This window comes from Octopus bimaculoides, chromosome 4, assembly GCF_001194135.2.
Source record: "Octopus bimaculoides isolate UCB-OBI-ISO-001 chromosome 4, ASM119413v2, whole genome shotgun sequence".
Taxonomy (NCBI): domain Eukaryota; kingdom Metazoa; phylum Mollusca; class Cephalopoda; order Octopoda; family Octopodidae; genus Octopus; species Octopus bimaculoides.
Window position 1 is genome coordinate 132228481 of NC_068984.1, and position 14903 is coordinate 132243383.

At 40.1% G+C, this 14903-nt stretch overlaps 1 protein-coding gene across 1 annotated transcript in view; it reads right to left on the reverse strand.

Moving 5' to 3' along the window:
* Window positions 1-14903, reverse strand: part of LOC106875370 (thyroid adenoma-associated protein homolog) — a 74565-nt gene that overhangs the window by 5175 nt on the left and 54487 nt on the right. The window contains exons 24-34 of the mRNA XM_014923467.2: window positions 14176-14422; window positions 11748-11985; window positions 10543-10767; window positions 8863-9088; window positions 7665-7877; window positions 5798-6069; window positions 4155-4334; window positions 2761-2866; window positions 1939-1971; window positions 1157-1290; window positions 100-184 (exon numbers count right to left, since the gene is read on the reverse strand). Of these exons, the coding sequence (XP_014778953.1) occupies window positions 100-184; window positions 1157-1290; window positions 1939-1971; window positions 2761-2866; window positions 4155-4334; window positions 5798-6069; window positions 7665-7877; window positions 8863-9088; window positions 10543-10767; window positions 11748-11985; window positions 14176-14422 (1959 nt within the window). The remainder of the gene's footprint in view (window positions 1-99; window positions 185-1156; window positions 1291-1938; window positions 1972-2760; window positions 2867-4154; window positions 4335-5797; window positions 6070-7664; window positions 7878-8862; window positions 9089-10542; window positions 10768-11747; window positions 11986-14175; window positions 14423-14903) is intronic.

The following is a 14903-nucleotide window of genomic DNA, read 5'->3' on the forward strand; positions in this document are numbered from 1 at the left end:
ATATATATATATATATATATATATATATATATATATATATAGAGAGAGAGAGAGAGAGAGAGAGAGAGAGAGAGAGAGAGAAGCTGTATGAATACTTACAACTAGAGCAGCATGTGCCATTTGATTCACAACCATTTTCTCAGCAAAACAATTATTATCTTCTTGGTCAAATAGTTGCCATGAACTAAAAGAAAAGAACGTATTGTTATAGAATAGGGAGACCAGACGATTGAAGGAATTCAACTGAAATAAGGAATGGTCACATTGCTAGTAGACAGGAGTCAATTCAAAGATAAGTTAAATACAACTCAAAGAGGTCTATTTGGTAAAAAAGTAGACTAATGTTAATCTCCCAATTTTGAGAACTGTGTCTCTGATAAAATGTTCCATTTAGAGCCACATATATAACACATCAACATCATTTAAAGTTCACTCTTCTATGGTTCCATGGGTTAGACATAATTTGTTGAGGCAGGTTTTCTACAGCTGAGTGTCCTTCCTGTTGCCAACTCCTATTTCTTGCCAAGCAAGGGAATATTTCCCCATAGCCAGACATGTTTTTCATAGAAGACTGGCAATAGACAACATCACTTGTGTGATGATAATCCTTGTTTACATCAACACAAGTCAAGACAAGAGTACACACACACACACACACTCACATGATGGGCTTATTTTACTTTCCATCTACCAAATCCACTCACAAGCCTTTGGTCAGCCTAGGGCTATAATATAAGACACTTGCCCAAGGTACCCATAAAATGGGACTGAATCCAAGACCAAAATGGTTGAGAAACAAACTTCTTAACCACACAACCATGCCTGCACCTACACACCAACAAAGAATTTTTTCTCATATTCTTTACAAAAGTTAGATCAAACATATTTTATATTATATAACATTTCATTAAAGCATGAAACAATACGATACTAACAAAAATAAATATGCTGTAAAACTAGAACAATATTAATCAATAATGAATATTTTCTTCATTTACTTTTATTGCAGCAAGTATGGGAGATAACTCTGGATACATTTCTGACTTATTTTGATCTCATCAGCATGTAGCCTAGCCTTATTTCTAGTTAACATTTTAATACTGATTCATTAACGGTGCTAATACCAACCTAATTATTCTATAGAGAATTTACTTACCTTATTTGTAACTTTCTTGAAAGCATTGCTTCCAGAGATGCAGCACATTCTGATCCATCATTATAGCAGAGAAGATCGTAAAGGATATCCCATGCTGCACTAGGATAGTGACAGACAAGATGGTGGAAGAGTAACTGGCAAACAGAGAAAAATAGAACATTAGAATGGGTTTGTATAACAGTGAAATGGGTAGAGATAATCTCTGAGGCTATCCTAGGGTTGTAACAAGAAAAGAATGGTGATATATAATTCAGTCATGCTGGTAAAAATATACAGCTACAAGCATGGTTGTGGTGTTAAGTAGCTCGTTTTGCAATCATGTGGTTTTGGGTTCAGTCCTCCTACACAGCACCTTGGGTAAGTGTCTTCTACTATAGCCTCAGGTTGACCAATGTCTCGTTAGTAAATATGGTAGATACGAACTGAGTGAAAGTCCATTGTGAGTGTGTGTGTGTGTGTATGTGTGTGTTTTGCTTGTTCTCCTAACGCTTCTTAACAACTGGTGTTGGTTTGTTTACATCTCTGTATCTCAGCAATTCAGCAAAAGAGACTGACAGGATAAGTACCAGACTTTAAAAAATAAACATTGGGTTTGGTTTGTTCAACTAAACCCTTCAAGGTGGTGCCCCAGCATGGCCACAATCCAAGGATTGAAACAAATAAAAGATAATAAAAAAACAGATAAATCACAGATGTTTTCCATTTTAAGTTGAGGATTTTAAGTTGAATATAAGAGCAAGGATGATTAAAAGATTCGGCAAATAAATGTGTTGTGGATTTACCTTCAAGCAAATATTACTCTGGAGACTAGTAAACTGGAAAGAAAAAAAAAAGACAAAAACAGGTATAAATTTCAGAGAATATGGGGAGGGGGGGTAATTCTAATAGGGAATTTAGAAAACAAAAATAATAAAACAAACAAAATATTTCTTCTTCTACTACTACTACTACTACTACTACTACTATTACTACTGCTACTAGTGGAGGCACAATGGCCCAGTAGTTAGGGCAGCGGACTCGTGGTCATAGGATCGCGGTTTCGATTCCCATACTGGGCGTTGTGAGTGTTTATTGAGCGAAAACACCTAAAGCTCCACGAGGCTCCGGCAGGGGATGGTGGCGAACCCTGCTGTACTCTTCCACCACAACTTTCTCTCACTCTTACTTTCTGTTTCTGTTGTGCCTGTAATTCAAAGGGTCAGCCTTGTCACACTGTGTCACGCTGAATATCCCCGAGAACTACGTTAAGGGTACATGTGTCTGTGGAGTGCTCAGCCACTTGCACGTTAATTTCACGAGCAGGCTGTTCCGTTGATCGGATCAACTGGAACCCTCGACGTCGTAAGCGACGGAGTGCCAACAATGCACGTGTGTGTGTTTGTGCTTCCTTGCTTTGCAATCGCATGACAGTTGTAAATGGGGGTCTCTGACATAAAAGTAGTGTCATTTCATCATTCATTTCCAATATTCTGTCTGGCCATGGGGACATATGCCTAATGTATATGCCCTAAGAGGTCATGAATAGTGACTTCAGTTTAATAAGGTCAAATAGGTGATATTGTGAGAAGTAAAGTCAAACTGAGAACATTTTGATGTTAACTTACCTGTTTTAGTGAAGATAAAAGGGGTAAAGAATGGACAAAATGTGCAGCCCAGTTTCTCACTTCGTTGATGTCATCTTGTAGTAAATACAAAGCTGTGTGGAAGATTCTGGAAGGAGTAAAAAAAATATATTTGGATGATTGAAGGAATTTATTGAAGTGTAACAAATACTGCATTGATAAGAATGATACAGAAGGGTTTTGTGGTAGCACTCACACTTGCCTGGGTTGTAGCCCCCAAATGGTGGGACACCTACTGGCTTGAGGGAATGCTCCAAACTGATGGACGAATAGGATATAACAGAGTGAATTTACGAGATGTCCCAAGATGAGGTTGTATATTTATATGGGGCTGCTCAGTTAGAAGTGAACTGTGACTAAATAACAACAGATACAAGGTCTGATCAATAAATATCTGGACTGTTGCCATAGTAACAAAGCTAAAGCACTCCACAGATGTGTGTACCCTTAATGTAGTTCCCAGGGAGATTCAGTGTGATGCAGCATGTGAGAAGACAGGGCCCTTTGAATTACAGGTACAACTCATTTTTGCCAGCTATCGAAATTGAACCAAATTCGATGACTGGCACCCACTGCCAACCTTCCTTCATTGGACACTAAACTCAGCTTGCGAAGACCTGTTGGGGCAAGTGAGATCGAAACTGAACCAAATTTGATGACTGGCACCTGTGCCAGTGGAGCGCTAACAGCACCATCTGAGTGGGATCATTGCCAGAGCAGCGGTCTCGCTTCCGTGCCGATGGCACGTAAAAGGCACCATCTGAGTGCAATTGTTTCCAGCTTCGCCTTACTGGCACTTGTGCCGGTGGCATGTGAACAAAACATTGGACTGACTCCTGTGCAGGTGGCACGTAAAAAACACCATTTGAGCGTGGCCGTTGCCAGTACCGCCTGACTGGCCCTCGTGTCGGTGGCACGTAAAAGCACCCACTACACTCTCGGAGTGGTTGGCGTTAGGAAGAGCATCCAGCCGTAGAAACTCTGCCAAATCAGATTGGAGCCTGGTGTAGCCATCTGGTTCACCAGTCCCCAGTCAAACCGTCCAACCCATGCTAGCATGGAAAGCGGATGTTAAATGATGATGATGATGATGATGAGTGGACTGGAGCAACGTAAAATAAAGTGTCTTGCTCAAGGACACAACACGCAGCTAGGAATCAAACTGACGACCTTACAACCGTGTGCTGAATATCCCTAGCCACTAAACCACGCGCTTTCACACATAGTCTATAAATGTTGACTGAACAGATATACTAGGTAAACATTAAGTGGACAGCTTCATAATGCTACAGATATAGGCCTCTAGGTTTACTCTTAATGTAACTTGCTATCTTTGAAAGTTTAACAAGCAAGTGAATAGAAATTTAATTACTTACTTGTATGAAATTTCTTTTTGAGATACTGGGGATATACTTTTGGCCAAGAGGTTAATTGTGGAGAGTACAGCATTACCAGCAATGGCTAAGGACTGGCTGAGTGCCATGCGTAGATTACTATCAACATTTCCCAATTGTTGGAACAGATAACTAGACCACATGAGGTAGAGCTCTTCAAACCTGGAACATTAAAAAAAGAAAATCAGAAAAAGGGGTCAGAAACAAGAAAGAAGTAAATTTCCATTTACTTTTCATTTATGAAATATAATAGAACAGATATGTAGTAGTTGTGATGTCAAGATGCTGGTCTTATATTCCCAGTGGCATAAGCTCAAACACACTACTGATTTCAGGTTTTTTTAACAAGATGTGTAGTGGAGAAGACAGGAAGAGAGACCTGAACAGACATGGAGTAGAGAGGGATGTCACTGAAGAGGGTCTGAATGAGGGCAAAAGGACTTTGATAAACCTGACTGATTAAGTGACAATTGATTGACTAGTAATAATAAAAATGCATGTGTTTATTATTGGTATAATGACCCACCCAAGATTACAGCAAAATTTGTTTCAACACATGGGCTTATATCAAATATCTTATTTCTTTATTGCCCACAAGGGGACATAGAGGGGACAAACAAGGACAGACAAAGGGATTAAGTCGATTACATCGACTCCAGTGCGTAATTGGTACTTAATTTATCAACCCTGAAAGGATGAAAGGCAAAGTCGCCCTCGACGGAATTTGAACTTAGAACGTAATGGCTGACGAAATACCACTAAGCATTTCGCCTGGTGTGCTAATGTTTCTGCCAGCTCGCCGCCTTCAAATATCTTGCAAACCAAATACAATAATGAAATGTGTAGTGGAACTCCTCGTGAAAATAAAAATGCCAATCATTTAACAGAGTGTGCAGGGTGTTTTTTACATAGCACCAGCAGCGGTAAAGTCACTGAGTAACTTGCACAGGGCAAGATACCCTCATTTGAGTGGGGAATAGCATTGAGGGTCAGATAAAGGTGTCTTGTATTAGGAAAGAAACATGGCTCCCTCAGATGGAAAGAGAGAGAGATAGGGGATAGAAAGACAGTGAAGGTGTGATGGGGATGAGGAAGGGGCCATACACCCAAGTTACAGGAAGGTGAATATAGTGAAGTGGATGGGAAATTGGAGAGGGTGTATGGGTGGGTGAGTTCACAAAACTACAAAGGGAGAGTGGGACTGGTGGTGGTGGTGGTGGAATATATTGTGTGGGCACAGGTAGAGGGAGGGGGCATTAGGAGGATATATTGTAAGGAAGGGATACAACAGGGACATATTGTGTGCAGGCAGGTACAGGAGGGAGAAAGGGGAGAGGAATACAGCAATAACAAGCATGGGCGAGGGAGTCAGGAAGGTGTCTGGAAGATGGGTTGAGAAGAGAGGTAGGGTATGGATGGACAAACATCAGCAAAAAGCAAATTCACTGATGTAAAAATGGACACACTGAATAGAGTAGTCCTACATACACCATATCTGAACAACAGACAGAACGATTGTGACTGAAACACCATAATTCACAAGCCTGTTATGGCAAGTCAGAGGACAAACAACAACAACAACAACAACAATCACTATAAACATATTAATTAATTAGTTTACTTACTTTGTGGTGGAGGGTGAAGTGGAGATCAGTTTAGTGCAGATACTCAGAGCTGGCAGGATTGTTGACTGAAGTGCCGTACCAATACCAACAGAGAGCAACTCCTCACGCAGCTGGTTGAGTATGATGTTAATGTCTTCAGTCCTTAAATGCAGGTGGGTGTAATTGTCAAAGTGGTCAGACCATTTCAGATAGACGGCATTGAATAAGTCAAGCACCGTGATTTGTATTGGACTGTATCGACTGACATTTAACTGCAGACTAATAAACTGCTCCTGTGTAATAGACAGAAATAGTGTTTAATGTAATAGTTTAGGGAGTATATTTTATATTTGAATATGCACAAACACACATGTACATATTTTCAACTGCATGTAAATATCACAAATATTTCAACACCAATAATGTTAATGTAAGTTACTCATGTCTAAACAACACTGCTTCCCACATCTCATACCAAAATTTAAAACACACACCTAATCAGCCTCTATCCCAAAGCCCAACTTGTAAGTTCAGAAATCTCCACTTAGAGGCTTGTGTCTCTAAGGAAATGATACACAGTGCATGTATAACATCTACAGATGATATTCGTTTCGGTCTCTGGCACAAGACCAGCAAGTTCATGGGAGGAGTAAGTTGGCTGCATTGACCCTAGACTAGAACTCAATGGGTACTTATTTTATCGACCCTAAATAGATCAAAGGTAAAGTCAGCCTTGATGGAATTTGAACTCAGAACATAAACATGGATGAAATACCACTAAGCATTTTACATGATATGCAAATGATTCTGCCAGCTTGCCACCTTATATCTACAGATAATATTAACCAGATTATATGGGACTCACTCCAAACACTTTTAAGAGATGATACAACCAACATATACACATACAGGTTGAGATACAGTGAGAACTCCTCATCTTTGTCACAAATGGAAATTGAGAAAACAGTAGAATTGAATGAGTTTAGAATATCTTCAAGAGAATAACTTCATACACTAATGGTACAAGAAATTCCAGATTCTGAAACAACAACCATGATTACTAAAGAAAAGATCCTTCTCCTTCGGAGAATTTTTCTTGGAAAAATTCATAGACTCAGAAAATTTGCAAAAAATTAGAATTTTCAGATTAAAGTTTACTTCTTGCTAGGTGATCGACTGCTCCTATGTACACTCTTTTTGATATACAGTTCTTTTTGTCAGTAATATAAATGATATTCCATAGTGACTTATGACATCCCAGTTAATATGATGCAATATTTCCATCAAAGAAAAAGATAGTTTCTATGTGGTTGTTTGAAGTGCTAGGAATAGTAGTTAAAGCTCTCTCAAACCATTGTTGGCACTCCGTCGCTTACGACGTCGAGGGTTCCAGTTGATCCGATCAACGGAACAGCCTGCTCGTGAAATTAACGTGCAAGTGGCTGAGCACTCCACAGACATGTGCACCTTTAACGTAGTTCTCGAGGGTATTCAGCGTGACACAGTGTGACAAGGCTGACCCCTTGAATTACAGGCACAACAGAAACAGGAAGTAAGAGTGAGAGAAAGTTGTGGTGGAAGAGTACAGCAGGGTTTGCCACCATCTCCTGTCGGAGCCTCGTGGAGCTTTAGGTGTTTTCGCTCAATAAAGACTCACAACGCCCGGTCTGGGAATCGAAACCACTGGGCCATTGTGCCTCCACACTCTCACAAACCATACTACTGTTTTAAAGAAAAAAGTGAACACATTGAATTGTGTAATTCTAGATACATTATGGCTGAATAAAAGTCCATAAGGTCATGACTGGAATGTCTCTGATAATAGGTTTGTTCAACCAGGGCTGACCTGGGACTAAACAACAACAACACAAATAAAACATATACATACCATTACACTTTCCCAGAATGTTACAGGGAGTTTTTTGGACTGCAGGTATTGGTGTAAGGTCTGGCAGCACCGTTCTTGTACTTCATAACATTTTGAAGTGAGGAGCAAGTCAACAACTGGCTTAAGACTGTCAGCTTCTCCGGCGACATAGCTTGCAGTTGTACAATGAAACAGCAGTTCAGCATGCTCAGATAACATGCTTGAGAAACCAATCTATATAAAGAAAACAGAAACAGAATCAAGTTTGTCTCTAATGATTTCTGCTTATAAATAACATGCAAATGTTAAACACATTTTAGATTTTACATCACTAAGAATTTTTAAGCTAACATCATCATCGTCGTCATTTAACGTCAGCTTTCCATGCTGGCATGGGTTGGACGTTTTGGCTGAGAGCTGGTGAGCCAAAAGGCTGCACCAAGCCCCAGTCTGACCTGGCAATGTTTCTACAGCTGGATGCCCTTCATAAAGCCAACCACTCCCAGAGTGTAGTGGGTGCTTTTATGTGCCACTGGCATGAGGGCCAATCAGGCAGTACTGGCATCGGCCATGCTCAAATGGTGCTTTTTATGTGCCACCTACATAGGAGCCAGTCCAGAGGCACTGGCAATAACCATGCTCAAATGGTGTTTTTTACATTCCACCAGCTCAGGAGTCAGTCAGGAGATGCTGGCAATGGTCACGCTTGAATGGTACTTTTATGTGCCACCGGCATGGGAGCCAGTCAGTGGCCCTGGCAACAATCATACTTGAATGGTGCTTTTAATGTTCCACTGGCATGGGTGCCAATCAGGCAGTACTGTTATTGGCCACAACGATTTCACTTAACTCAACAGGTCTTCGCAAGCATAGTTTATTGTCCAATGGTTGAAGGGTACTCTTAAATGGACTGGTTATACAGCCCTGGCATTGGCCAATATCTTTTGAAATGTCAATGTTTAAAACACGTTACACTCTTACGTTTTTAAGCAGATTTTACTGAGGTTTGCCTTCGTCCTGTGATGTAGGGATTTCAGGCATGAGGTGTAAAGTAGTGACTGAAATTAGGTTCCTTTAGTAGGGACCATTCTATTGCAAGTCTTCAGACTAGCTCTCCTACAGGATTCCGTGAGTTATGGTTGCTTTCCCTGCCCCCTACCTCATATGCCTTGATGCTTCTATCCTGAATAAGCCATGAAGAAAAAAAGCGAAGACTTACAGTAGGACTATTCTTGGTGGTTGATTCAATTTGTTGCCACAGATGGGTGCAAAGTTGACTCCAGTTGTCACCCAGAAAGTCGATACCAGGTGTTGCCAACACTGTATTCTTGATTATTTGAATTAATCTAGCTTGTATTAATCCACATGATGGTGGATCCAGAGGAAAATCTTGTGGAAAAGCTAAGTTAATCAGCTTCTGTAAAATACTCTTCAAATCATCTTTGCTGAAAGTATAATGAAACAAATACAAAAGTAACAATTTAAAATATCTTAATTCCACGAAACAAGATTTTTTTCATCTCACAAACAATTTCCCAATCATAAGAGTGGCTGTGTGGTAAGTAGCTCGCTTACCAACCACATGGTTCCGGGTTCAGTCCCACTGCAAGGCACCTTGAGCAAGTGTGTTCTACTATAGCCTCAGGCCGACAAAAGCCTTGTGAGTGGATTTAGTAGACGGAAACTGAAAGAAGCCCATCGTATATATATGTATATATGTGTGTGTGTGTGTGTGTGTGTGTGTGTGTGTGTGTTTGTGTGTGTGTGTTTGTCCCCCCAACATCGCTTGACAACCGATGCTGGTGTGTTTACATCCAGGTAACTTAGCGGTTGAGCAAAAGAGACTGATAGAATAAGTACTAGGCTTACAAAGAATAAGTCCTGGGGTTGATTTGCTTGACTAAAGGCGGTGCTCCAGCATGGCCACAGTCAAATGACTGAAACAAGTAAAAGAGTAAAAGAGTATATATATTTTTGTAACCATTATTTTGCAGTATAATCACGAATACTATACTTAACTTAGAAATTGGTACATAAATATAAATGACTTGTAACTCCTGAAATATGGAATATACAGCTATTACCTATTTTTTCATATATGTTTATTACCCAAGTCTTGTGAAATTCAGCGGACAGAAACTGTGAAGAAGCCTGTCAGATGGACTGAACTGGCAATTCAACAGTCCAGTCTAGATAGAAATCATGAAACTCGCATTAAGGAAACACATGTGTTTGGAATTTTCAGCCACTTATATTCAGTTGGTCAAACAAGTGAATGTTTATTACTGAAACTGGTGGCAGATCCATCATGGCTGAATGGAAGACTAGTTACTCATGGGTGAGATAAGTTTGGTCATAGATCTACTGGATAACTATTGATTTGTGGGCAAAACAAAACAAACCACTACATGGCGACTTGACCTCATAGAAACAGCAGCCAAATGTTCCTCGAACAACATCATACTACCTTTTAAAATGCAAGGATATATATTGGATAAAGCAGTATGAAATACCCTAAGTCTAAATAAAGGGTGGTTGATCATGGCTGGAATGTCTTTGAACATAGCTCTGTTGGATCAGGACTTACCTGGGGCTAAACAGCAACATATATTTATCTAGTAAAAGGGAAGAGAAATCCTATATTGAAGATGAAGAACTTACAGACTCAAGTGATTCATCATCTCTCAGGGGCTTCAACATGGTTGTTTGACCTAGTAGAAATAACAGCCAAATCTCCCTCAGATTAAATTTAATATATTCCCTATATAAACTATTTCTAACAAGATGGTCACAACTGGAATACCTTTGATAACAGGTCTGCTTAATTAGGGCTGACCAGGGTTTAAATGACAGGGTCACAAGTTAAAGGCTTTTTTAGAATGATTCAACCAATGCTTACTTCCAACTTTGAGCTTGTAGGAGTTTCTCTACAAATATGAATATTCCATGGACTTTATTGTGCTGATCCTGAATATTGGGTATCTGGTGCAAGAGCATGATGATTTTATTGTGCCTTTGAGATGGTGCAGTTACTGCAACCATTGCACTAGCAGCAAGCTCTCGCATCTGATAGACTCGGCTCTCAATAAGTGGCTCAATCAGCATGCTGAACTGGTCACATAGGCTGGAACAAAAAATAGGAGATGGATTAACAGAAATGCTGATCAGGAAATGAACTAAGAACATAACGAGACAATGTCATTCTAAAAATAAACAATCATGTTAGTGAAATCTTGTAATTCAAAAAAACCTATCCTACAACCAAAGTGCCACACAAAAGAGAACACTGGTGTTGGTGCTGGTGCCATGTAAAAAGCACTGGTGCTGGTGCCACATAAAAAGTACTGGTGATGGTGCCACATATAAAGCAATGGTGCTGGTGCCACATAAAAACACTGGTGATAGTGCTAATGTAAAAAGCACCCAGTACACTCTGTAAAGTGGTTGACATTAGGAAGGGCATCCGTCTGTAGAAATCAAGCCAAAACAGACTATGGATGCTGGTGTGGCCCTTGGCTTTGCCAGTTCCTGCCAAGCCATCTAACTCATGCCAGTATGGAAAATGGATATTCAATGTCAGTAAATATGCATTATAGGCGCAGGAGTGGCTGTGTGGTAAGTAGCTTGCTTACCAACCACATGGTTCCGGGTTCAGTCTCACTGTGTGGCACCTTGGGCAAGTGTCTTCTACTATAGCCTCGGGCCGACCAAAGCTTTGTGAGTGGATTTGGTAGACGGAAACTGAAAGAAGCTCGTCGTATATATTTATATATATGTATATTTATGTATGTGTGTGTGTGCATATGTTTGTGTGCCTGTATTTGTCCCCCCAACATCGCTTGACAACCGATGCTGGTGTGTTTACGTCCCCGTAACTTAGCGGTTTGGCAAAAGAGACCGATAGAATAAGTACTAGGCTTCGAAAAGAATAAGTCCTGGGGTCGATTTGCTCGACTAAAGGCGGTGCTCCAGCATGGCCACAGTCAAATGACTGAAAAGAGTAAAAGAGTAAAGAGTATATTTGATAGAATAATCTGAATGCTAAAAAGTTAAATGTAACTCGTCCTTTAACCCCCAGAAAGTAAGTTCTAATTTGCAACTTACTTCACAGTGTCATCCTTGATCTTTTCACTGGCCCCTACATTGGAGAGGAGCGTCAAAACAGGAAACAAAGATGGCTGAATATGGATGGTTTTCTGAACATTCTTTGACTGAGACAATTTTGACAGAAGGAATGGCAGAAGATCTGGGAAGTGAACAGCCAATTCTTCAAGTGACATTGTATTTAAGACACATCCATCTTTAATTTTTTTCTGACCAAACATTCTCGTCATTAACGTACCTGGAAACAAGAGAGAAAAGCATCATTAGAATCTTTGTGAAACATTCAATTAACAAATGAGATGCAATCATAAGGAAACTGTTGTATTCCTCTCGGGGGACTCGCAGAGAAAACACAACGAGTTGTACAACTTAGTTATCACATTTATTTGTTTATTAACTATAAACAAAGAACTCACTCACCTAATGTTAATTATCAAGAAACAAGAATGTCTTCCTCACCATATATATCCCAATAACATTCAACCTCGACAGTCACACAAAACAACAACGAAACAGGGACCTCAGACGAACTATATTGAAATATGGGACTTCAGACGAACAACAAACAAATCTAACAGTCCATATAACAGAAACAAATTTTGACAAATAGTCAGATTCTTAAAGCTTAATTAGTAGAGATTTTCTAGTATGAAGGGTCCTTCATTTTTTTAGGAAAAAAAAAGAACACATTGGCAATAATATATACTCATAAAACTTTAACTGACATGGGAAAAAAATCAAATTTGATAATGATGATGACAGTAATGATGTTGATGATGTTATTGATGATGATGATGACGACGACAATGATGACATCAATTCTTTCTCTCTGTATGTCTGTCTCAGTGTTTGTCTCTTTCTCTCTCTTGTTCTTAGAACTGGTTATGTTGCACTATAAGAAGGGCTGTGGATGGCCATTCACAATATCCCTTTCTCCAGAAAAGAAGAAGAGTTGGGGCAAGGAGCCAGCAAACCCCTTTTCTTAGGAAACTGATATGCTACTAGAATCATCCAAGGACCAAACTAATGTGCAGTATGGGACCGAAATAAAGCAGGAAGGTGTAAAGGCTGGGTGATTAGCAAACAACAATGGCAGCTGAAGTGTTAGACATGAAAACTGGCACTCCATCGGTTATGACGACAAGGGTTCCAGTATACAAGTGGTTGAGTGCTCCACAGACACACATGCCCTTAAAGTAGTTCTCGGGGAGATTCAGTGTGACACAGAATGTGACAAGGCTGGCCCTTTGAAATGCAGGTCATCATCATCATCGTTTAACGTCCATTTTCTATGCTGGCATGGGTTGGATGGTCCGACTGGGGACTGGCAAGCCAGGAGGTTGCATCAGGCTCCAATCTGATCTGGCAAGGTTTCTACAGCTAGATGCCCTTCCTAATGCCAACCACTCCAAGAGTGTAGTGGGTGCTTTTTTACATGCCACCTTGCCAACTGAGTAGCCTGGAGCAAAGCAAAATAATGTGTCTTGTCCAAGGACACAACATGCTACTGGGAATTGAACTCATGACCTTATGATCATGAGCTGAATAACCTAACCACAAAGCCATGCATAAAAAAAAAAACATCAGTAAGGTCAATAGGCAAGAAGTGTAAGAATAAATCAAAGCAATGTAGGTCATCAGTCAAACACGAAGCAAATCATCCCAGTCATTAAAACACAGTGGATTGATAAATGCTCCAGCTGAAGCCCCTACTAAGCAAAAATCCTTAAGTCAAGATGCCTCTTCACCAGAAGAGACAATGGCAACTGCAAACGAGAAGACCAGTAAGAAAACTTTTGAAGAGAAAGGTTTATAAAATGTTGAGGGGTAAATACTAGTCGGTTGATCCAGTGGCTTCACATCAATGAAAGGGGCCAGTCTGCTGTAGAGCCAGTAATATGAAGGTCCTAAAACAGTGTGCATTCACTCCTGATGAACCCAGAAACCTACTGGTATCTATTATTTACTTTTACTTTTATGTGTTTCGGTCATTAGACTGTGGTCATGCTGGGGCACAGCCTTGAAGAATCTTAGTTGAATGAATTGGCCCCAGTACTTTTTTTTTAAACCTGGTACTTAATCTATCAGGCTCTTTCGCTGAACCACTAAGTTACAGAGATGTAAACACACTAGCACCAGTTGTCAAGCAGTGGTGGGGAACAAACACAGACACAAAGACACACACAAACACATACACACACACACACATACACACACACAAATGACTGATTGGCTTGAGGCTATACTAGAAGACACTAGCCCAAGGTGCCACAGTGGGACTGAACCTGAGGCCAAGTGGTTGGGAAGCCAGATTCTTACCACACACTAACATGGAACTTTCAATTGGCAGCACTTGCGCAAACAAGCTGTCTGCAAATACACAGGGAATTTAGTAACAGAACTGAAACAAACAGATGAAGCCACTTACTGAACAACTGAGTTGAAGCATTCCGTATGGCCCAGGAAGGGGATTCAAAACCAGCAATGACCAACTTGACAGCTTCACTGATGTGTGCAAGAAGTCCAGTGTTAAGGTTATTGTCTCCAAACAGAACTTTGAGGATGTTCAAAGCATGAACCTGGTTCAGGTCCCGCTTCTCACATGTTGATGCAACTGGCACTGGCTGAGATGCTGTGGCAAACAGAGACTTCATAGAGTATGTCATGAGGTGTCCCTGCAAGAAAGGAATGGCAAATACTGATGTTTGAGGAGAACTGAGTAGATAAGAAAAATTGTAGAGGAAATAGAAACAAAGATACTCTCATACAACACAATGTTTCTTATAGGGGTAATTATGAGGATTTAAAAGAGGGCAAACAAATTTCTATGTTTAATACAAAATATTCTTCCATTTGACTCAACATATTTGTATGAAAAGGTATTTCTGCTTTAGAATATATAAAAATGAAATACATAAAGTTGTCTGAAAATGGAAAGTGGTCCATACCTTGACTTGACAAACGCACACCCCAGAATCAATGATCTTTATTTTTTTATCTTTCACTTGTTTCAGTCTCTGGACTGTGCCCCTGCTGGGACACTACCCTGGTTTAGCTGAACAAACCAACCCTAGTACTTATTTTAAGTCTGGTAATTATTTTATTGGTCTATTTTGCTGAATTGCTAGGTTATAGGGATGTAAACAAACCAACAGC